This window comes from Canis lupus, chromosome 16 (genome assembly GCF_048164855.1).
Source record: "Canis lupus baileyi chromosome 16, mCanLup2.hap1, whole genome shotgun sequence".
In the NCBI taxonomy this organism is placed as follows: Eukaryota; Metazoa; Chordata; class Mammalia; order Carnivora; family Canidae; genus Canis; species Canis lupus.
Window position 1 is genome coordinate 45627743 of NC_132853.1, and position 23038 is coordinate 45650780.

Consider the following 23038-nt stretch of genomic DNA (forward strand, 5'->3'; position numbering starts at 1 on the left):
TGAGGATACCACCTCTGACCCCATTTTATGGATTTGGACAGTGACGCTCCCAAGAAGTGAAGGTGTTCCCGCAAGGTTGCAAAGCTCATCAGCTGCCCCCTGGCTGCACGGTACTGGCCGCCAACAGGGGACTTCCCACGGAGACACCTGCTCCCCACCTAGCCCACGCCACAGCTCGTAAGAGCACAGAGCAACGTTTAAGGGAGAGAAAGCAGGCAGCGACTGCAAAGGGATTTTTATTAAAACTCAAATCCCCGACTCCTCCCGATGGCGACCCCGCGCGCGCGCGCGCGCTCCCAAAGTAGGCTCCCTGGAGTTTCTGACATCAGAACCACTTTCTCCAACCCCAATGGAGGCAGCAACCCGCACCCCAGTCGGCGGGGACACGCGGAGAACAAGGCCCTTGCTTCCGAGCAGGTGTCCACTTGGCCCCGGGAAGGTGAGGTGGAGACCGGGAAGCCCGGTCTGCGCCCCCGCGGGCTCGGGGATGCCCGGGACACGACACACTGCTTTGTCCCCGTGACTAGATCGTAACCGGCTTCCCGGGCGTCGTCTGCGGAGTTCACAGTGACCTTGGGGTCGCGGCTGTCGGGATGGGGGGCACGAAGGCGTCCCGGCCCCTCCGGCCCCGGGGCTCTCCGCGGACCGCGTGGCCGTGCACCTGTGCGCGCGTCGCCAGCCGCCGGGGAGGGAGGATGCGCGCGCCCCGAGCGCCGATGCTGACTCAGCCCGCGGCTCCCATCCCTGCCGCGCGGCGCGGATGCCGGTGCCGCCGCCGCCGCCGCCGCCGCCGCGGGGAGAGCAAGGCTCCCGGGGCAGCCCCGCCGCTGGCTGGCTGTCCGGGACTCGCTGCGGCACCCCCTCCCCCGCACCCCCCACGGGGGAACCAGGCGCCAGTTGACGAAACGGGGGGAAGTGGGCGCAGGAGGAGGAACTCGGGGTTCGCGGCGCCGCGCGCGCAGCTCACACCCAAACTGGCAGGAACCTGTTCTGCCCGGGGCGGGCGCCGAGCTGCGCCCCGGCGCGCCCCCCCCCCCCCATCGCCCAGTCCTGCCCCCGCGCGGGGGGCGCCGCGGGAAGGGAGGCGGCCCCGGGGCCCCGCGCGCGCCCGGCCGAGGGGGGTGCTGGGGGAGAGGTGCCGCCGCCCGAGCACGCCCGCGCTCCCCGCAGGGCGCCGGGGTCCCGCCGGGCAGGGCGCGCGAAAGGAAGGCCGCGCCCGCGGGGGGGGGGGCGCGTGCCAGGGACCCCGGCGGCGGCGCGGGGGGCGGGGGCGGGGAAGGGCCCGGGCGGCGACGCCGTTACCTTCCGTGACCCCCGGCCCGGGCCCCGGGCGGACGCGCGCCTGGCGCGGCCCCGGTCCACGTGGGCCGGCGCGCGCGCGCCAGGCCGGCCCCCTCCTTGGCGGCGCTCGGCGCTCGCAGCACATGGTCGGCGGCGGCGCGCCCCCGAGGCCGGCGGAGACCGGCTGCAGCCGGTATAGGATAAGGGATAGGCAGCGGCGCGGGGCCGGGGCGCGGGCAGCGGCGCGCAGGGCCCGGGCGCAGGCGGCGGGGTGGGGGGCGGGGGGAGGGTGTGGCCGGGGTGCCCGAGGCGCGGCCGCGGGTGGGGGGCCGGGGCCGGGGCCGGGGCGCTGCGGGCCGGGCGCCCGGTGCTCCGCCGCCGGGGCCCGTCTGCGGGAGGCTCGAGCCCACGCCCTAAGGGGTTAAACCTTTCTCATGTTCCCGAGCGGCTTATAAGGAGGGGGAGGCCAAGCCTCCGCCTTATTGGGAGCCTTTTGGGGTTTATTCTCTTCCCTTCTAACTTGGTGAGTTGGTTTTATTATTTTACATGTTTAAAAGTTTGATTGTGGGGTGTGGGGTTGTTTGTTTTTTTTTTTTTTTATAAATCGGTGCGGGGAGCTTTATCTTATTTATTTATGGGGGGGCGGAGGTGGCGGGCGGGAGAGGCGGGAGGAGACCACTGCGCAGCCGAACATTTTGGAGAGGTTATGCTGAAAAAATATTCTGACAGTTGGGAATGCCCAGGGCCACCGGGAGGACGCGCCCTCGCCAGTGGGCAGCCGAGAGTGGGTCGCCCCGTGGCCCCGGCGGTCGGGGGTCCCGGACCTCGCTGGAGGCGGGCTCCGGCCGCAGTGGCCGCTCGCTCCGGGCTGGGGGCTTCAGGTCACCGGGCGAGCGAGCCGGGGGCGGGGGGGGGGGGCGCCCGGATGAGCCCTGCGTGGATTTTCCGCATGAAGTTGCCTGCGCGTCACCAGAGCGAAATGTCAGAGGTACCTTCCAGGCTGGCGCGCGCGCAGGGCGGCCACTGAGGCAGCGCGAGGGCGAGTGGGAATCCCTGGGTCCCCCCCGCACCCCCTGTCCCCCGCCCGCAACCGGCACGCGCGCCCGGGGCAGCGCGCCTGACCCCGCAGGGCAGGGCGGGTCGCACACCTGGACCGCGGAGCTGTCAGCGCCTGACGCTGGTCCCGCTCAACTTCCAAGGCTCCGGCGGGGGCTGCCAACCGCAGGAAAGCGCCCGGGTGGCCCAGCCGGGCCGTAGTGGCGGACGATGATTTTGCAGAGGAAATGGGTTCTTTCCTTCAGGGCATATATATATATTTTTTTTTCCTTTCCGTTTTTTTTTTTTTTTAATTAAACCCCCACCCTCCCCCAGCAGACAGGTGACCGATAGAAGTTTGTTTAGGTGGCACGGAGAATGTCACCCAACGCGGGGGGCGTTAGTGTTAGAAAAAAGCTCCCCGGAGGCAAGCCGGGAAGAGCATTATTACAAGTTGACCACCTGGAAGCTGGTTTTGTTTGCACAGTGAGACACTCCAGCTCCTTCTTGAAGGAGATGGTATCTACACCACCACCACCACCACCCCACCCCCCGGGGAAGGAGGTTTCTCGGTTATCTTACTGTTTTGCAAATCATAGGAAGATGAGTGTCTTGCCTACAAAAAGAAAAAAAAAAAAAAAGAAAAACAACTACCAAGTGTGCTTATGCTGAAATTTCTAAGGGATGCATCTTCCCATGTCCCAAGCAAAAATTACGCGGCATTTTTGGGGTGGGCGATACATCCTGCCCCAGGGATAAAGAAATACCTCTCCTCCGAATTAAGGGAAGGGTGGCCAAGATAGAGAGTTCCAGTACGTAAATAAACAATGCAGCCAAGTGGAAAAGCTCCTTCTGTCTTAATGAGTACCACTAACTGTGAGTTTTCCTTCTGTGGTTTCCAAAAATGGACTTTCCTCAGTGGAACTCCTGAGGAGGACACTTAAACTAGGGGTTCAGGTTTCAACATCGTGATCTTGTAAAATGGGTGAATCGGTTGTATCCAGTGATTCAGAGCTGCTGAGGGGGGACTTCAGGTTAGGTTTGGGACTTCTGTAGTAGAGAATTCAAATGAACTTCACCTAAATACAGACTGGTTTGGACAACTGGGGCTGGAAACAACTTGTCGAAAGCTGTTCTCCAGGCTACGCCTTTCAGAAGAACAGAGACTGGCAGTGCGTTTGCCGAGAGGCTTGGCTTATCCCAGCACTCACCACCATTTCCATCCAAAGCCTGCATTTTGAACTTTGCTCTGAACAGAGTCTGATGCTCTATGATAATCCAATAGCTTGCATTCTTGATACCCCCCAGATCACACCTTTTCCTCCAAAAATCGACTCCCGGAGAAATTCCTAGGTATAGCAGATTTCCACGCTTTGGCACAATCCTCATTTATTTAAGGGTAAGACAACCACATACTCACAGGAAATACTCCAAACTGCCCAGTGTATTTTGTCACTGTATTTCCTTTGGAAAGCCATGAGGGTAGAAGGTGGGTTGGCTGCCAGGAACCCCACCCCTGTCCCCACCCCCCGCTGTCATAGAATTTTACAGTTGGGAGAGACCCTCAAGTACGCTGTGTCTAATCCCTACCTTACAGATGATGAAATTTAGGGATTAAGTGATTTTCCCAAGATTGTGCAGCCAGTTAATAGTAAACAGACATTCAACAAAGAAAGCCCGAGGGGGGTTTCAAGACAACCAACCCATGGGCTTTGTGTCAAAGGGCTCAAGAGTTAAGAAGGATGAAAAGTCTAACTCTGAGCAGGTCAGGCTAAAAGCTGTGCTAAAACTGGAGATTCCTAGGGCAGGCAGAGATCGGAGATCATGAGCAAAACTCTTTTTACCTGCTGACAGCACAAAATCAAGGAGCAAAGTGATTCGGCCACTCAGCATGATTCACCAGTTAGACCCCCACGTGGGAAACCAATTTCCCTTTCCATACATAAGCTAAGTTCACATCACCGTAAAACCGAAACAGACCGTATTTCATATTCTGGAACCCATAGAGGCTTCAGAGTCACTGAGTTCAAAATTCAGGCCTTTGTTTCTAGCTTTGTGGAGGTGGACTTTTTAAAAGCCAGTTGGCCTGCAGAATGAATAGACATAAGAAAAAGGAGAAGAAAAAAAATAAAAATTAAAATTAAAAAAAAAAAGAAAAAGGAGAAGAGTCCAGGGAGGGAATTCCATTCTGCAAGCAGAGACTTCCTTACTTGCTTTTTAGAAGCATAGGGCAGGGCCCTGCTTCTAAAAGAAGACCCCGAGACCTCTACTTTGTATAGGGAGCTTTTATTGAGCACATACTATGTGCCAAATGCCCCGCTGGGCACTGGGTCTAGAAAGAGCTGCCGACTGCCCTTTAAGGTGCCTGCCCTATACGTGATCCTACGTGCAAAACACAGATGTCATCCAGTGTGTTTTAGAAACCAAGTTATTCTATGATTATTTTATATTGTGGTCTTGTCTTCAAAGCTGAATATAATAGGATGTGCGATGCTTTAAGGTGATAGAGGCATAACGTTTGGAGGAGGAGTGGGTTTGGGCGTGTCATTGTCCCTTTATGATGTTCCCAGTAATGATCATACGAAAGCTGCTGTCATCCAAAAACCTACCATGTAGGTGAACGTTCTACTTGGATCTTGCTTTAGGAGAGTAGCACAGACGTAAAGCAAAATTAAAAAAAGAAAAGAAAAGAAAAGAAAGAAAAGGAAAACACCCGGAGGGAGCTCAGAAAGTACCCAGGGAGCAGTCAAGTCTGCCATCTAACCACCTGCTGGAGATCAGATCTAAGCAGGGTCCAACTACTTATCACTCACATTTGCAAGAACCATCTAGCATTTGCACTTTTCCTGCTTGTGCTCGGGTTCCCTGGGCTACCCAGGTTTGGCCTACTGAATAAGAAAGTATGAACCGCTAACTTAGAATGAGACCTTAAAAGATCCTCCAGGCCAACCTCATTTGACTTAACAAGGATCCCAGGCCCAGAGGGTGCAGTTGACTTGCTCAAAGTCACAGAGTACAGTGGTGATAACAGTTTATAGAACTCTTTACACACAGAGGGCAAGAGAGTTTTTGTCCCTGAAAGGCATTCCTCACAATCTCTACCAGAGCCTTCAACATGCTGTCCCGTAGACTGAGGGCAGGGCCCCGGGAGGCAGGAGATCTGATTCTGGACCACTTAGGTCGAGTGCCTTCTCTTGGGTTTAGTTACACCCCCCCCCCCTTCAAAAAGCATGTAAAATTTTACGATGAGATGGACAAATGAGCTCCAAATCCCCTTTCCACGTTAACATCTGATCATTATAACACCACTCCCGGCTACTGGTTGATGGGAACTCCGCCTGTTACACAGGTCCAAACCGCAAATCATGACAGGCAAAGAAAGGGTGAGACAGGGACCCATCACCAGAACCTTCTAACGATAGGGTAATCCCCGCTTCATACAAAAATTGCAATCCTGTCCTAAATGCAGTCCTATGAAAAGGTTCTGTCTCTTGATCCCATAGTGGTTTTAGGCTAGGGAGATATTTCAGTCTGTCTCTTTGGGACCTTGATCAATTTTATCCCAATGTGTTCTTATTCAGGTTGGGCCTGAGCCCCAAAGTCATACGGGCACCCTTCTGGGTTAGAACAGTTGTGCCAATAGGTCGCTGGGCTTGGTTGCCACTTAGTCTAACTGCTTGTCAAACCTGCTGAGCTCTGGAAGGTCATGGCAGATGGTTTTACTCTGCGTTTCAGGCTTAGGATTCCTGTCATTACCATCCACAAAGATTTAAGTCCATAGAGCAGACCACCACTCTGTGTCTCACTGTAGTAACCTTGGGGGCCTGGCATGGGGCCTGGCCCCTCATAGATACTTTGCTGAAAAATTCAACACAGACTGTATGCAGGGTCTGGAAGAAGGAAGGGAGAAGAAGGTACAAAGAGAGAAAGGCCCTAGGATTTGTTTTCCTTGAGCAAGTAAGATAAACACAAGTAAACCATACCCCATAACTAAGGGATACCTGTCACAGGAAGGGAGCCCCGTAGGTTAAGTGGGTCAGGAAGCATTATGGAGGGACGCCGGGGTGGCTCAGTGGTTGAGTGTCTGCCTTTGGCTCAGGATGTGATCCCGGGATCGGGGATCGCGTCCTACATCAGGCCCCCTGCATGGAGCCTGCTTCTCCCTCTGCCTGTGTTGCTGCCTCTCTCTCTCTCTCTCTCTCTCTTTCTCTCTCTCTCTCTCGGTCTCTCATGAATAAATTAATAAAATCTTAAAAAAAAAAAAAAGGAAGCATTATGGAAGCAGGAAGATTTGATGGAGCAAGGCCTGACAGGTGCCAACCCCTTGGAGGGGTGGGGGAGGGTGTGGCCCCAGACAAGGTGGTTAGAGACGGGAGGGCAAGGAGGAGTCCGTTTGGACCACGGCCTGAGTCGAGTCTTAGAACTGGAAGCCAGAAGGCTACAAGGATAGGGTGGGGTCCCACTACGAAGGCATTGAAAGCCAGGCTAATCCGAGGGTTTTACGTATCCTTCAGAAAGAGGAAAGCCACTGAAAAGGACTGAGCAGAAAAATGTCATAACAGTGCAGCATTTCAAAGAGATTAATCGTACCGGATGCATGGAGCCAGTTAGGCTAGTAAAGGAGTCTAGGGCTCCCCAAGGAAAAGCCCAAACTAATAGCCTGGTAGGGGAATGAACTGAAAGGGGTGAAGCTAAGGACCGAAGCTTTGGGCTCACACCACTTTCCCCCACCCTCCCCCCATACCTCTCCCTAGGGATAAACACACAATACTAGATAGACCCTATTACTGGGAAGTACTTTTATTTTTATTTTATTTTACTTTATTTTATGTCTTCTAGATCTCAAGCCAGGCACTGTTTCACTCCTCTGCCCCAGCAGCCCTCCTCCTGGGAGTGAATTTTGAAAGCCTAATGAAGGAAGGGTGTTGTGAAAACCTCATTGGAGGGAGGGCTCCCGCCTTCCACCTTAAATCAGCTGCTTTCCATGTTGGGGAATACTGATGGCAAAACTGTTCTGTTGATGCTCAGCCTACATCTCGAGGCATTTTGCTGGCCTTCCCTCCCACCCCCTTTGCAAGTGCTCTCAGGACAGACACACTGACGCACATCAAAATGCAGAGGTCTTTGCTGCAGAGAACATAAGCTTTTTTAAGCATCTTATGCCCTATTTCATTCAATCAAATATTTAACAGTTAAGGACAGAAAGTGAATGCACTGTCCTTTTAGAGACCCAGCTACCGTGGGAACGGCGCCATCGATAGGATGAACGCTACTAAGTTGGGTCAGATTTGCTGCTTTTTAAGATTTATGGAGTAAACTCAAAATATTAGATCCTAATCCCCAAACTTGGCAAGTCTACTGGAGAGATGAGGTGGTGTCCTCTTATTTGCCCTGCGTTATCAGTGAAACCTGCCTCAGTACTTGAACACGACAAGTTATGGCCAGGAAAAGACACCCACACATCCTGAAAATTCACATGTATACAACTGTATGGTTGGAGAGAATTTTTTTTTACCCCATTTATTTGAGAGAGAGAGAGCATGGGGTGGGAGGAGAGGCAGATGGAGAGGGAGAGCATGCCCACAGGGCTCGATCCCAGGACCCTGGGATCATGACCTGAGCCAAAGGGAGACACTTAACCGACTGAGCCACCCAGGCACCTGGTTGGAGAGAATTCTTAAATTCAAGTGTTCCAAGACCATGGACTCATGTATTATTTTAGATATTATTGGGAAGATTCAAGTTCACCCATCCTCCCTCTGGTGTTAAATACAGCATTTCGCCATACTAGTGGTGTTACAGGCACAGGTCTGTTTGTTCTGATGTTTGTTGCAAGTTCAAATGGAAAAGTATATTGAGGTCAGGGCTAACTTGGTTACGCTAACTGGCTGCCGGGGCCCTGCACGCCTTAGTGCTTTATTTGGTCAATGTATTCAAGGGTATGTGTCAGTTGCTAATACAGCAAGTGGTGGTCAACTGCGAGGAACTTACTCCTGCTAAACAAATTCCCAGAAGACAAGAGTTCTCACATTTATATGTATATATATTTAACATATACATGTTATATATATTATTTACAGCTACATTCTCCTGGGACACCAGATCCTAATCAGAATATTGCTGACTGAGCGGGAAATGTGATCAATGATCTTGAATGGCCAGTAGCATCAAGTAGAGATGCATGGCATGTCTGAAGGCACACTTCTCCCACAGAAGGTGCTAGATGGAATGTCAATGTCTGCCTCGTAGCCCCCCAGTGTCTAGGCTTCATTTCTGATCAACCCTCCTCATGATCAGCTCAGGTCTCCTTTACCTGGCTTGTCTTCAAGTTCAAGATCAACATCAATACTTGGGTCTGGTGGCCATTCTGTGTCCTTCAGCGTGTTTCTACCTATGCCATTCTGATTCCTTTTGTTTTTTTCCCATTTATTGTCACAGCTAAGAAGTCTTACTTCCAAATTCTTTGGGGGGTTCCATATACAACACAGATCTCCAGAACCAAAGAATTTGGAAGTAACACTTCCCAGCTGTGACAAATATGTAATCGCTAGCCAAAGACTTTATAATAACTGCACATTATTTAAATATTGATCAGCCTAAGAGATGTGGTCAGTAGTTCTTGTTATGTTTGCTAAAGAGTAGCAAAACCATCACCCCTTGGGCTATTGCTGGTCTGAATTTTTTTTTCACTTTTTATTTCAGATTAAGAATGACCCAAAAGACATCACAGCTTTGTTCCAGAGCCAATGTTTATACTCAAGTGCCTGATGGAGGATGGGGCTGGGTGGTAGCTGTGTCTTTTTTCTTCGTTGAAGTCTTTACCTACGGCATCATCAAGTCATTTGGCGTCTTCTTTAATGACTTAATGGACAGTTTCGATGAATCTAATAGCAGGATTTCGTGGGTCATATCAATATGTGTATTTGTCTTAACATTTACAGGTCAGTACCTCTTTCTGTTTAAACAACATGTAAGCATGTGCCACTTTCCCTTGGCTTAACTACACAATGGTACCCATCATGTTTGCGATGCATTTCCTTATATGACTCTTTCTAGTCTCAAATAAGTAATATGGTTTTCGGGGTTTGACAAGAAATAAGAGGTACCAAAGGAAAAGGCTTTATCTGCCATCCTTGATGGCCTTCAGTGTGTACACACATGCATTAAACACAAACTGTATGCACACTCTTAGGACACAATAGATGACTCTGAGACCAGCACTAAACCCCCATCCTGTAGAGTCACTTTCTGAAGAAGCAACCGCAAAAGCACTTGACGTTCTAGGACCTGGTCTCCTAAACGCATTTGGCAAACAGGCTAGGAACTTGTAAATGTAGATCCATATAGAACAAGGGGATGTGGAAACAGGATATAATGTAAGGTTACACATCTCATCCAGGAGGGACACTCTGAATTCCAGACTCCTGCTTCCCTCAAGGGTTTTATTGGCTAACCAGGTGCAGGACCCCCACATCCAGCAGCATTGGAGAAAGTGGGATTTGAGTACAACTTTCAACATGCTGATTCTCACTGGGTCCCAAATGGGCCTGATTCTCACAACGGCCCATCCGTCTGCCAGGGAGCACACCAAGGGCTTCCAGAAAACACAACTACTGAACTCACCTCGGAAACTTAATAGGGTTGACCTTACACTTCACTGACTTTACCCTAATAGCCTCCCAATGGAACTCCTGCCTCTAAAATTTGCTTTCTTCAACTATAGTTTTCAGCCATATACTGTCTTACAGAGGCAGCTCCCCTGTTCTTTCCTATCGAGCACCAAACTTCACTTACTACTCCTGGCACTCTCTCCTGCAAGCTTCACAGAAGAGTTCCTAGTCCCAGTTTAACTGAGTATTAAGATACTTAATTGTTTAATTGTGCAAAGTTTACTTTCTTGGAGAGATAATTACTTTTTTAAAAGATTTTATTTATTTATTCATGAGAGACACACAGAGACAGAGAGGCAGAGACAAAGGCAGAGGGAGAAGCAGGCTCCATGCAGGGAGCCCAACGTGGGACTCGATCCTGGGTCTCCAGGATCACACCCTGGGCTGAAGGCCGCGCTAAACTGCTGAGCCACCAGGGCTGCCCTTGGAGAGATAATTAGAACGAAAAGTTTACCTTTGATAATCTAAATAAAAAGAAACTGCCAAAGCTTCGCTTTGAGCTCTTTTATAACCAAAAACAATACAGTCAACAAGAAATTTCCAGTTAATACTATTATAACACCAGAAGGCAGTTCTCTTAAATGCTATTATTATAATAATTAATGCTTGGAGCCAACATACTACCTAAAACTGATGACAGTGGTTTCATTATGAGCAATATTCAATATTGGCTTATAGTCTACTAACGTAAGAGTCATATATGCACCAAAGCCAACAAAATTTAGTCTTTTCCCTCCTCTATCAAGTGTGTTCTATGTTATTCTTTTACTCAGTTCTCAAGGGTTTCTTCATCTCAGTACATTCAAGTCAGTATCAGGGTCAGCCTGAATAACATATCACTAGGAAACTAATTTGTCAGATTTACATGGTCTGCAGGATATGGAATATAGAAGCTAAAGGGATGATCATTCATCAGCCACTCTGAATTGTCCTTCGGCTCTCCTCCTTTTGGAGTGTTCAACAGAGAATTCACTGTACTTTCATAAGATTTTCAGAAAAGTCAAATGTAAATGAGCTAGAAAAGAGCCTAAAGGGGATCCCTGGGTGGCTCAGCAGTTTAGCGCCTGCCTTCAGCCCAGGGCATGATCCTGGAGTCCTGAGATCGAGTCCCGCATCGGGCTCCCTGCATGGAACCTGCTTCTCCCTCTGCCTGTGTCTCTGCCTCTCTCTCTCTCTCTCTCTCTCTCTGTCTCTCATGAATAAATAAATAAAATCAAAAAGAAAAGAACCTAAATGGAGCTTTAAAAAAAAAAAAAATAAAGAATCCAAAGCAGTGACTATAGAAAAAGTAAATGGTTCAAGCCATCATGAGAAAACCCATTTTTATGACAGTAACATACATTAAATGCATATCTAACTTTATAGGTGCTCATGGTGAGTTTATATTGCTTTCATCTAAAAATATCACTGTAAGTTTTATACTGTTATTCTGGCTTTCTCTGTAAGAAGCCCAAAGAACATACTATCCAGTTGAACAAATAGAACCATTGTGTAAAATGCATTATATATTGCACGTCAACTCTCCCATGTGCAAGACTTAAAAAAAAGGAATCTTTTTTTTTTAAGATTTTATTTATTTGCGAGAGAGAGCACAGACAAGAGAGCATGGGGAGGGGGGCAGGCAGAGAAAGAGGGAGAAGAAGACTTCCAGCTGAGCAGGGATCCCCACATGGAGGTCAGGGGCTCTACCCCAGGACCCTGGGGCATAACCTGAGCCAAAGGCAGATGCTTAACCGACTGAGCCACACAGGTGCCCCAAAAAGAGAAACTTTAAGAAAGCTAACGCTTATGTCTTTGGAGTTAAAATATCACATTATGGAGGTGCCTGGGTGGCTTGGTCGGTAGAGCATCTGATTCTTGATTTCGGCTCAGGTCTTGATCTTGGGGTGAGATCGAGCCCTGCATCAGGCTCCATGATCAGTGTGGAGCCTGCTTGAGATTCTCTCTCCCTCTCCCTCCATCCTTCCTCCTGCTTGCTCTCTCTCTTTCTAAAAAATAAAATCTTAAAAAAAAATAAAACTAAAATGTCACATTTTGGTCCGTCACTGCAGCTCCCCTGTCTGCTGTCCTGAGCACTCGTTTCGGACACCGTCTGGTGGTGGTGGCTGGGGGCCTGCTTGTCAGCACGGGAATGGTGATGGCCTCCTTCTCCCGGGAGCTGTACCACATGTACATCTCAATTGGCATCATATCCGGTAAGTGTTGCTCCTGGGCTCGAAAAGTTCTCCAAATACTCAATCTGAAGAACAAGGAAGGGGTATGGGGCATGAGGGGGTCCAACCCAAAAAGTACTTCTGTCTCCCTTTCTCTTTTTTCCCTTTGAAATTACTAGTGTCCCAGATGGATGGTTCTGAACTGGGCTGGATGGACTCCAAGGGAATCAGGGCCTGAGAGTTTTTGATGGGTTTTTAAAAAAATATTGACCAACAAGAAAGATAACTTCTCTTTTTCATGAGCTTGCAGCCAAAAGACATCATTTTCACAAAGTAAGATGTGAGTTTCTTTAGCAGGTATTCCCACAGTGGGAGTCCGGGGCTTCTGGGCTGTCAGGGAGAGGGCAGCGAGCGCACTGGGTGTCATCCCAGGGGTCTGAGATACCTTTTTCCTTTTAAAAGAAGTCCACTCATTACAGATGATACATGTATTTAGTGAAGATTTGTACTTTTGGGGGGATCCCTGGGTGGCGCAGCGGTTTGGCGCCTGCCTTTGGCCCAGGGCGTGATCCTGGAGACCCGGGATCGAATCCCACATTGGGCTCCCGGCATGGAGCCTGCTTCTCCCTCTGCCTGTGTCTCTGCCTCTCTCTCTCTCTCTCTCTCTGTGACTATCATAAATAAATAAAAAATTAAAAAAAAAAAAGATTTGTACTTTTGATGCACTTATCAAAGGTCATTTATTTCCAAAGTCTTATAGAAAAACTATATTCAACAGTAGCCTATTGTGAATTATATCAATTTTGATGCAGAAAAATAGGGGGAAAAAACAGAAAGCAGTTATACTCCTAGCATCCCCAAAACAATGGTTACAGCTTCTCTAGACCTCTAATGAAACCTATTTTTATTCTATTATTTTTTACTACAGCACCTTTTTCCAGAATGAAATTCTTGGCTCCCAGAACTTATGATTTAAAAAATAAACACCCCTCCCCTACTGAATAGTTTATAATGGCAGCTTCTATTTCCCCTTTTGCCCAGGAATTATTTAGGAAACACATTGTTTGGATTTCTAAGAGATTAGATTGTCTGGTTGTTAACTTTTTCAGTATTATTTTCAAATTGTCATGCACTGACTTGTTGGCACATAAATCTTTTGGGAAACCAAAAAATGTCTTTTTGATATGGTACTTAGTATAAAAATACTAAGTAATCCCAAAAGTACACACATAATACATACGTTGAATTAAATATTAAAACAAAAATAAACACAAAAATCCCAGATCTTTGAATGCACCCTTCTGGTATCAGTCAGTATGTGGTTCTTACTGCTTTTTCCGGCTTCCTTTCAGGTTTGGGATACTGCTTTAGCTTCCTACCAACTGTCACCATTTTATCTCAGTACTTTGACAAAAGGCGCTCCATGGTCACTGCAGTTGCTTCCACGGGAGAATGTTTTGCGATGTTTGCTTTCGCCCCAGGTAGGCAACTACAGTAGTCCACGTGGGACTGTGGGCTGGGGGAAGCCACTCGGCCGTTCCTGCCAACAGTGGGCTGATGGGTGACTATAACTGTATCCATACGGAAAGGTTATTTGCCTTCTCTCCTTCAGCACATTTTTAGGATCTGTCCTCACTAATCTCATTTTAGGATTTCAGACACTGTAATACTAATCCAAGTTGACATAAATAGGAAGGGTGCAAGATGCGTATTCAGTGGGAAGGCTTGAAACATCCTTTCCAAAATAAATAATTTAATGATTTGAGATTATTCACACTATTATTTCTCTCCTTCATTAAAAGTGCCATATTCAACATGGATTTAAAATATGCTAATAAAGTTATTAGTTTTATTTTCTGTCTGTGGGTAGTCTCACAGCAAAACAATTTTTTTTTTTTTTTTTTAGAGAGAGAAAGCACGAGCAGTTGAGCTTGTGCTCATACACCAGGGGGAAGGGGCAGAGGGAGAGGAAGTATCTCAAGCAGATGCCACACCCAGCCAGACACGGGGCTCGATCTCATGACCCTGAGATCATGACCTGAGCCAAAATCAAGAGACAGACACTTAACCGACTGAGCTACCCAGGCACCCTCACAGCAAAATTTTTACCCCTGGTTTCTTTGCTACCTCAACATTAGTAGGTGAATTATAAGTAGTCTAACAAGTAGTAGGCCAATAACCTTGGAGACCCAGATTTATTTCTTATTCTGCTGTTTTTAGTTTTTGTTTTTTTTTTTTTTAGTGGCCAGCAAAGCAAGGTTTGAATGATAGCAAAGTGACAGTACAAAGCTCCCAAGGCAGGAGGGGACCCAAGAGAGTTGCCACCAGAGTTTCTAAGTCTGGGGATTTCTATGGGCTCACTGGCAGACTGTTTTAATCTAATCAACCCTCCCTGCGCCTGTCATCGAATCAGGTTTTTATCATCCATCTATCCCGTGGGAAAGGGTGGAGGGCTCCTTCTAGGGTGGTGCGAAATCCTTTAAAGGTGGTTTCCTCTTAGGGCAGGGAGGTGGTGGGGGGGGGTGGAGCTTGTCTCTGCTTGCCTGCGGTCCAGCCATCCTTCATCATTCCCTGCCCTGAAGAGGTAACCCCAAATGCTGTTAGGGAAGCAGGACAATGACCAATCGTGACTACTTCCTGCTGGCCAGGGGCAAAGGATGGAGCAGCAGTCAGGGTTCCTCTCGTCCTGGCCTAGCAAAGGGTCCCCAGTAGAAGTCTGGTTTGACCACCATGTGAGGCCCCATCTGAACCACCATTTGGAGTTTGCTGACCTTTATTCTGGGAGATAGAAAGCAGGTTAGGGCATTTAGGAGGTGATGCACAAAGTACAATGCAAGATGGAGCCTAGCCAGGGGTCCTTCGAGAGATAGAGGATATTTCGGTGAATTCCATGTACCGTGAGAAGGCAGGTGAAAGGAATGTAGTAAGGATTGATCCAATACGGGGAAGAAGACTGATCTATGTCTTGTCTCTTCAAGACTAGTTTGAGATCCTCCCTGGGTTCACAGAGGGATTTTGGTTCCTCGTTGTTAGGCCCCAGTGGGGACCAGGGTTTGACTCTGGAATGGTGGATCCAGGCCCCCTGGGCCGCAGTTGGAATGGCTAACATCACTGTACGCAGGCCTTCCCAGACCGCTCCAGCAAGCACTCGGTCTCCAGAGTGAAATGCTGGTTGGTTATTTTGGGGCTGGGCGTTGGGAAGCTCCTTGCAAGAAGGCTGAAACAATTTATCAAATCAAAGACTTCCTTGTGTATCAGCAGGTCATAAGATCTTGAAGGGTACTCTGCGGTTTCTGGAAGAATGTGTCAGTGGATTACATTTTGTTCAAAGGAGATAGTGCAGAAGTATTTAGGGGGACATGTCATGATGTCTGAAGCTTTTCACATAGTTGAGCAAAATGAATGTGTGTGTGCATATAAACATACAGACAGAGACAGGAAATGTTAACTGTAGAATTTAGGCGAAGAGCAGGAGGGCAGGCACATCGGTGTCATTCTTTTTACTTTAGTGTCCACTTGAACTTTTTCAAAATAAAATGTGGAGAGGAGAATCAGTGGTCTGTGAATGCCCTGAGGGTGGAAAGCATATCTCGGTCGGCTTTCTTTCTCACACGGGGCACATCCCCGGGACCTGGTAGGCACTCAAGAAATGTAAAATGAGGAAAGAAAAATTGCACCCACTTTTGCCAGAGGAGCATAACGCTTTTCAAAATACCCCAGCCTAGGGAGTGCCTGGCTGGCTCAGTCTTAGAGCCAGCAACTCTTGATCTCTGGGTAGTGAGTTCAAGCCCCATCTTGGATGTGGAGCCTACTTAAAAAATAAATAAATACATACATAAATACCAAAAAAAAAAAATACCCAAGCCGAAAATACTTCGCAATTTGAAGTTTTCCACATTAATGGGAGGGATAGGAGGTAGGAAAACAGGCTTAAAGTGAGTGGATCCCCCCTCCAAGGAGTGTGGGGCTGCCTTGCTAAGCCTATCTCCTGGATAACCAGCTTACCACGTCTTCATACCTGTGTGCTCTCAAAGAATTGGAACATAATAAAATTCTACCGATTATCACTTAACCTTTCTGGGACGATTACAAAGATACTTGCAGGTCTCGCAGGGCCAGCATCGTTCAGTTCTCCCTGCAGGGCTCTCCCTGTGGCCAATTCCCCCAGCCTCACATTCCAGTGTCCGGCCTGCCCTGGTCCGCAGCCGAGGCCCCAGCTTAACTGGCGGGAAGGGCAGGACTCCGGCAGCTAAGGAGAGTCTGCCGAGCAGAACTGTGTCATCATTTCATTCTGGGATAATCACGAGCTTTTTGGAGTCTTCCTTTATCTTTTTACTTAACCCCTTCCTGCTGAGGATCGAATGGGCGAGTGTACAATGATCTCGAGTTCAGATGTGGGAATTTCTATTTTTAAAAGGCCAGACAGTAAATACGTTAGGCTCTCATGGACTAGAGGTAGCTGTCAGAACCCCTCAAACTTGCGGTCACAGCACCAAAGGAGCTTTATTACCCAAGCCAGGCAGCGGATTGGATTTGGCCTGCAGGGCGCTGTTCGCCAAACCTGGAAGTAGGTCACCAACTTAGTTCATTTCTTAGGCCTCCACCTGGCAAAATGCACCCTCCAAACCTCAGCCAACAGGGTTTGCTTTATGTAGGATGACCCCTGTGCACATTTTCTCCTTTACTGGTTCATAAGAGCATCAAAACCGAGGACGGAGGATGCAGCACAGGTGGACTGCGGTCACGCTGCTGGGTAAATTCTTAGGACAGTTATTACTACATCTGAATCCTGATTTCTGCTGGGTATTTTCTCCTGGGCCTTGAGTCTGTTTCTGACCTTAGATTTTATTTCCTCTCCGCTCCCGCCCTACTGAAGCAATCACGGCTCTGAAAGACCACATTGGCTGGAGATACAGTCTCCTCTTCGTGGGCCTGCTGCAGCTGAACATCATCGTCTGCGGCGCGCTGCTGAGGCCGATCATCATCCGAGGACCAGGGTCCCCGAAAGCAACCGCGCACGAACATCGGAGAGAAGTGCAATATATGCTCGAAAATGAGAAAACACGCACCTCAATCGATTCCATTGACTCAGGAGTAGAACTAACTACCTCACCGAAGAATGTGCCTAGCCAAGCCAACGTAGAACTGGAGCCGAAGGCCGACATGCAGCAGATCCAGGTGAAGACCAGCTCCAAGCCAAGCGATAAGAAAGCCCCTTTACTGGACTTCTCAATCTTGAAAGACAAGAGTTTCATTTGTTATGCATTATTTGGTCTTTTTGCAACACTGGGGTTCTTTGCACCTTCCTTGTACATCATTCCCTTGGGCATCAGCCTGGGCATTGAGCAGGAGCGCGCCGCTTTCTTGCTGTCCGCAATGGCAATCGCTGAAGTTTTTGGGCGGATCGGAGCTGGCTGTGTCCTCAACAGAGAGCCCATCCGCAAGATCTACATCGAGCTCATCTGCGTCATCTTGTTGATGGTGTCTCTGTTTGCCTTTACTTTCGCGACCGAATTCTGGGGTCTGATGTCATGTAGCATCTTTTTTGGCTTCATGGTTGGGACCGTCGGGGGGACCCACATACCACTGCTGGCCGAGGACGATGTCGTGGGAATCGAGAAGATGTCTTCTGCTGCGGGAGTGTATGTCTTCATCCAGAGTATAGCGGGACTGGCCGGACCACCCCTTGCAGGTAATGTGAACACACAAAATCCCAACCCTTGTCTACTAGCACCTTATCAGTGGTGCTCACTTCTCGTTACGGTCTTAAGAAAAAGACTGCTTTTTATCATCCCATAGAATTTCAGAGCTGGCAGGATTAGCTGAGCCAACTCTCTTGATTTTATATATGAGGAAATTGAAGGTCAGCCAACCACCATACGGTAAATTAGTGACCAAGTCGGGATTAGAACCTACGCCTGCAGTTCAGGCCGCCCCGAGCTTCTGCTACCACCTTGCCTTGGATGTGCCAGAGGGGACCCCATCCATGTAGAACTGCATTAGCCTCCGACTTTTGGAAACAGCAGCACGGAGGGACTTTTTTGTAAGTCATCTTCCCTTCTAAGAAGGGAACAAGGGAACTAAACCAGAGCGCGCTCCCCAAATACTTAATTGATTACCACACAACATTTCTTGTAGGAAGGATTGGGTGTGCTCCATACCTTAGCCCTGAATTAGGTCCTCAAAAGTTATTATGATAGAAGTTGTATCTCATTGGATAAGATCCCTGAGGATCCCAAGGGAAAATAATAGAGCTCTTCCTTCTCTTGGAAATAGTTCCTGTTCAGAGAAGCAGGCTTAGGGATCCCTGGGTGGCGCAGCGGTTTGGCGCCTGCCTTTGGCCCAGGGCGCGATCCTGGAGACCCGGGATCGAATCCCACATCAGGCTCCCGGTGCATGGAGCCTGCTTCTCCCTCTGCCTATGTCTCTGTGCCCCTCTCTCTCTGTGACTATCATAAATAAATAAAAATTTAAAAAAAAAAAAAAAGCAGGCTTAAAAGAAAAAAAAAAAAAAGAGAGAAGCAGGCTTAATCTAACTGTCTCAAGTTTTATTCTCTATGAGCACAGATTAGCCCATGAAGAACATGCTAGCAACACAGCTGTCTCCGCCCTTATGTTTGTCCTGGCTTATCTCTCCTCCCCAGCCTAGAAGTGATTCATGCCTTCAACACTCTTGTTTCTTTAGGAGAATCAGATAAAAACAGAGAAGGCTAAGCCCCTGAGAAGCCTCTGAGCCTGAGGGGAGCCTGGGGGAGCGAGGGTTTGTGCCCGTGTTGCTAACAGATATGAATTTCTCTCAGGTCTGCTGGTGGACCAGAGTAAGATTTACAGCCGAGCCTTCTACTCCTGTGCAGCTGGCATGTGTGTGGCTGCCGTGTGCCTCGCGCTTGTGAGACCTTGTAAGAAGGGACTGTGCCAGCCTCATCCTGCAGGGGAAGCACAGGTGGAGAATCCTCGTGGGAAAGCTTTACAAGACATACCTGAAGACTTTCTAGAAATGGACCTTGGGAAAAATGAGCATAAAGTTCACGTGAAACTGGAGCCAGTATGACACGCTTTCAAATAAGGACGGCCACCCTGTTGGCTGGAAGGTGGGCGGACGGGGGGCAAGGGAGGTACAGGGGCTATCCACTCTACCCACACTTCAATCTACATTTTAAAGGGAATGTACATGTGAGCACTACCAACATCCTTTTTTTTTTTCTTTTTTAAGTTTTTCTTTTTTGCTTGTTTCTTAAGCCAAAACAAAAACAACCCAGCATTCTTCTGTACCTAAATCTGGTTGTATTCAGTAGCAACACAGAGATACAAAGAAGGACCCTGTTGTTCACATTCCAATTTTAAAATAGTGACGTGAATTGGTGAAGTGGTTTTAAGAGCTCTCACGTGTGATAAACAACTATCTTACAAAATGACAGCCAGCCCAGATCATTGAAATGAAATTGGCCACTCCAGACAAACAAACAAACAAACAACAAAAAAAAAACTTAAGTCACTTTTAAAATTTCTCATTTTCAGAAATATGAACAAATTGTTTAAAACCCCTTGGAAAACACTGAGGTCTCCATTCACCAACTGTGGCCTCTCAGTGTTTCAGATATTCCGTGGGAATGAAGTACAGTCCAAGACCAAACATTTGGCTAATAAACAGAAATTTTTTAAAAAGATACATAACTTGAACTTCATAAATGTGAAGATTACCACTTCTTTTTATGGCCAGTCATTACCAGAAGTATTTCAACACAGAATATAGAGAATGACATTCGAAAATGTGTTTTCCTATTGCTTTTAATTATTCAGAAATATGTGACTGTAGTGTCTTTAATTTAAACCACTATTTATTATTAAGTTATTCTAGGATGATTAATCAAAAGAAATAAAATCCAAGACCTAAGCATCATTTTTACCTCCTTTTTGCAATCCTTTAAATGCCTCAAAGAATACTTCTTATCTTGTAAAGCTACTCTCATCAGAGGGCCAGGTTGTAATGATTCTTCAATTTGATTAAAAGCCACATGTGCTATTTGAAGGGGAAAAAAATAATCGCCTTAGCTTTTTAAAAATAATTTGTTTTATCACCTAAGAATACTTGAGGATCTACTTTGATCGGAATTATATTTCATTGAATTGTTGAAGCATTTCTGACTTTCTTTTTTTTAACAGCTAATTGTTGAAGCATTTCTGTATTTCACATGGGGTAGCAGAGACATTTATTTTACCATCCTAAGTTATAAGTTGCGATTTACAGCTTATATAAACCTCAGTTGCTCTAAGTTGCCAGAGTTATCAGGTAACTAGTCGCTGTTGGGATTTTTTGTTTGTTTTTGGAGTTACACTACACGTATAGTATTTCTCATGTTATCATTTTTCTGTAAAGAGAGCAAGTGTGGGCTACTTATATGTACTGAATCTCACTCTACAGGTGATGGTCGCTCGCTGCTCCATCTTTTATTCATCTTTACTGTTAATTTATGACAACTCAGGGGGAAAAATATAACAAGCCTAGTTTGGTTACAGGTACACACAAGCTTGAATATTTCTCTGCACTGAAATGAAAGTGGCATAGTTCATCACCACCTGCTACATTTTGTATAGCATTTTATCAGCCATAGAAATAGGACAATCTGTAAAACTTTGGGGGTTGGGGTTGAAAATGACAAAGTGTCCGTCGAAAACAGACACACCTAACACAAGGTGGATGTAGCAAATCTCTGTCACTGCTTGAGAAGGACTTTGAGCTTGTGGCAGTTTTGCAGACTTACATGACTTCAGCACTTTACAACATTTTTTACTATGAATGTTCAATACAATTTAATATTTATAACTGATTTCTGAGCAATCTGCTCTAAGTCCATTCTGTTAACTGCATGAAAAAAAAATGTATGCCAATTTAAGTATGTCAATAATCAGGTTTTAAATGTTTGGAAGAAAATTAAAACAGGATTGCTGATTTGTTCTGTATTTGTGACATTCTGGTACTTCTAGATTTGCAATAAATGTATGGCTTTTTTATTTAGAGACTGATTAGTTTTTTTATAGACTCATCGGCGTTCATTGTTTGATCCAACTAAAGTTATAAACACCCAAGGAAGATGCACTTCAGATAAATAATTTCTTTTCACTTTTCTGCAAAATCTTTTAATTCTACTAGAGACACATAAACATGTCCAAGAAGTGTTTGCAGAGCTTGATTATTTTTTTAATGAAAAATATATGAATGAAACGATATCATGGTCACCAGAGAGTAATAGCTAAGCCTATCAACAGTACTACATCGTTGAGACTATCTATATCCAGTTATAGACTAAAAGCTATTCTGACCTCTAAGTAAATAGCATACTCTCCATGGCAAGGGTCAGCAAACTTTTTCTGCAAAGGTCCAGACTGTAAATATTTATGGCCCTCTGGGCCATGTGGGTTTTGCCACAACTACTCAGCCCCACAGCAGTAGTATGAAAGCAGCCAAAGAGAATATGTATATTAATGAGCATGGTTGCTTCAGTAAAAATTTATTGATGGATACTGAAATTTTAATTTCATCATGGAATATTATTTTGGTGGGGTTTTTTTTCCCCAACCACATTAAAGTGTCAAAAGCCCCTATTAGTTTATGGAAAGAAAGGAAAGAAAAACAGGCAGTGGGCTGGATTTGGCCTGCGGACTGTGGTTTCTGAGCCCTGCTCCGTGCCTCGGTGACCCTGGAAAGGTCAGTGCCACTGGTGGCACCCCTCTGAAAAGGAACGTCCTGCCCAATATAGGAAGGGATCCCTGTGGTCAAAGTGGCTTTTAGATCAGAGGTGCCAAAGACAGGAAAGATCAAACAGCTGATGGCACGTTAATTACAAGTTTTCATTTCCTGGGATTAAAGAGATTCTGGTTTAACCTTGCTGACTTAATAATGTTTCATCTAAATGAACACTACTTCCCTCCCCAAAAGTAAAATTATTCCAGTGGCAAAACTGAGTTATGATCATGTGCTCTTTTTAAGACAAATGCACCCTTGATGGATATAATGTTTCCAAGCCTTTTAACAAAGTTACTGGTTTTGTCCTCCCATAATGCATAATGTAGCTTTTGTACATGGCTTTGCCTTTCCTGCAGCTTAATACCTGGTGATAAAATAGAAAATAGATCTTATGTCAGGGTTCCCATGGCCCACTTACCCATTCAAGTCAACTAGAGGTATTTATTGCATTTAGATTTTCGTACTCTTTCTCAAAAATATTCTCAGTGGTTGAGCGTCTGCCTTCAGCTCAGAGTGTGATCCTGGGGTCCTGGGATTGAGTCCCACATCGGGCTCCCTATGGGGAGCCAGCTTCTCCCTCTGCCTATGTCTCCGCCTCTCTCTCTCTCTCATGAATAAATAAATAAAATATTTTTTAAAAAAGGGAAGAAAGAAAGAAACACCAATGCTTATTTTAAAAAGCTCCCAAGTATCAGGCTCGCTGGCAGTTCAGATACTGTTGCCTTTAAAATTATATATGGTTATGAGCTTTACTGGAAACGACCAATTTAAAGACAATTCGGGCGTGTTTTGTGCTAAAAGGTCAATCCTATAGGTACGCGTAGCACTGAAAAAAAGAGAAACTGTACTTGTTTTCAGATTTTTCTTTGATACAGATGTTAATCAAAGGAGGGCGGCAATCGCCAACAGGTGGGCCAGCCGCTGGATAAGCAAGGAGACTAGCGCCCCCTGGTGTTCCAGGCCTGTAAGGACTCCCTGAGGGCGGCAGCAGAAGAAAAAGGACAAGTTCAAGAACCTGCTACTTACTTCGCTTTTCAGGGAAGAAAAACTCTCACATCCAAATCAACATTACTTCAGTGACTACGGATTTTCTAGAGGGAAAACCGGACAGCAAAAGTGCTATTCCAGGACATTTTATCTATAACGGCTCTTAA

General features: G+C 46.9%; 2 protein-coding genes across 12 annotated transcripts in view; one reads left to right on the forward strand and one right to left on the reverse strand.

The window, feature by feature from the left end:
- The window catches only part of ARSG (arylsulfatase G), a 109083-nt gene that overhangs the window by 81028 nt on the left and 5017 nt on the right, over nt 1-23038 (reverse strand). Inside the window, exon 1 of one of the 9 annotated variants that reach the window (XM_072781037.1) lies at nt 1303-1416. The exons of the other annotated variants lie outside the window; for them this stretch is intronic. The gene's annotated coding sequence lies outside the window, so the exon portion shown is untranslated. Of the gene's footprint in view, nt 1-1302; nt 1417-23038 lie in introns of those variants that run through there. 9 annotated transcript variants of the gene reach the window in all.
- SLC16A6 (solute carrier family 16 member 6) lies at nt 294-21155 on the forward strand. Of its 3 annotated transcripts, none has more exons than XM_072781042.1 (6): nt 294-439; nt 9019-9257; nt 12038-12181; nt 13492-13620; nt 17016-17831; nt 18940-21155. In XM_072781042.1, the coding sequence occupies exons 2-6, from the start codon at nt 9026-9028 to the stop codon at nt 19188-19190; spliced, it is 1572 nt and encodes a 523-aa protein (XP_072637143.1). In that variant the 5' UTR covers nt 294-439; nt 9019-9025; the 3' UTR covers nt 19191-21155. The 3 variants fall into 3 exon arrangements, with proteins under 3 accessions (XP_072637143.1, XP_072637144.1, XP_072637142.1); XM_072781043.1 differs by lacking the exon at nt 294-439 and adding an exon at nt 1392-1474; XM_072781041.1 differs by lacking the exon at nt 294-439 and adding an exon at nt 1622-1804.

Coding starts and splice junctions, on each gene's coding strand:
- SLC16A6 (XM_072781043.1), top strand. CDS start 1,425: ATGGTCGGCGGCGGCGCGCCCCCGAGGCCGGCGGAGACCGGCTGCAGC. Junction 12,182..13,491: donor CTCAATTGGCATCATATCCG/GTAAGTGTTGCT, acceptor GCTTCCTTTCAG/GTTTGGGATACTGCTTTAGC. Junction 17,832..18,939: donor GGCCGGACCACCCCTTGCAG/GTAATGTGAACA, acceptor AATTTCTCTCAG/GTCTGCTGGTGGACCAGAGT.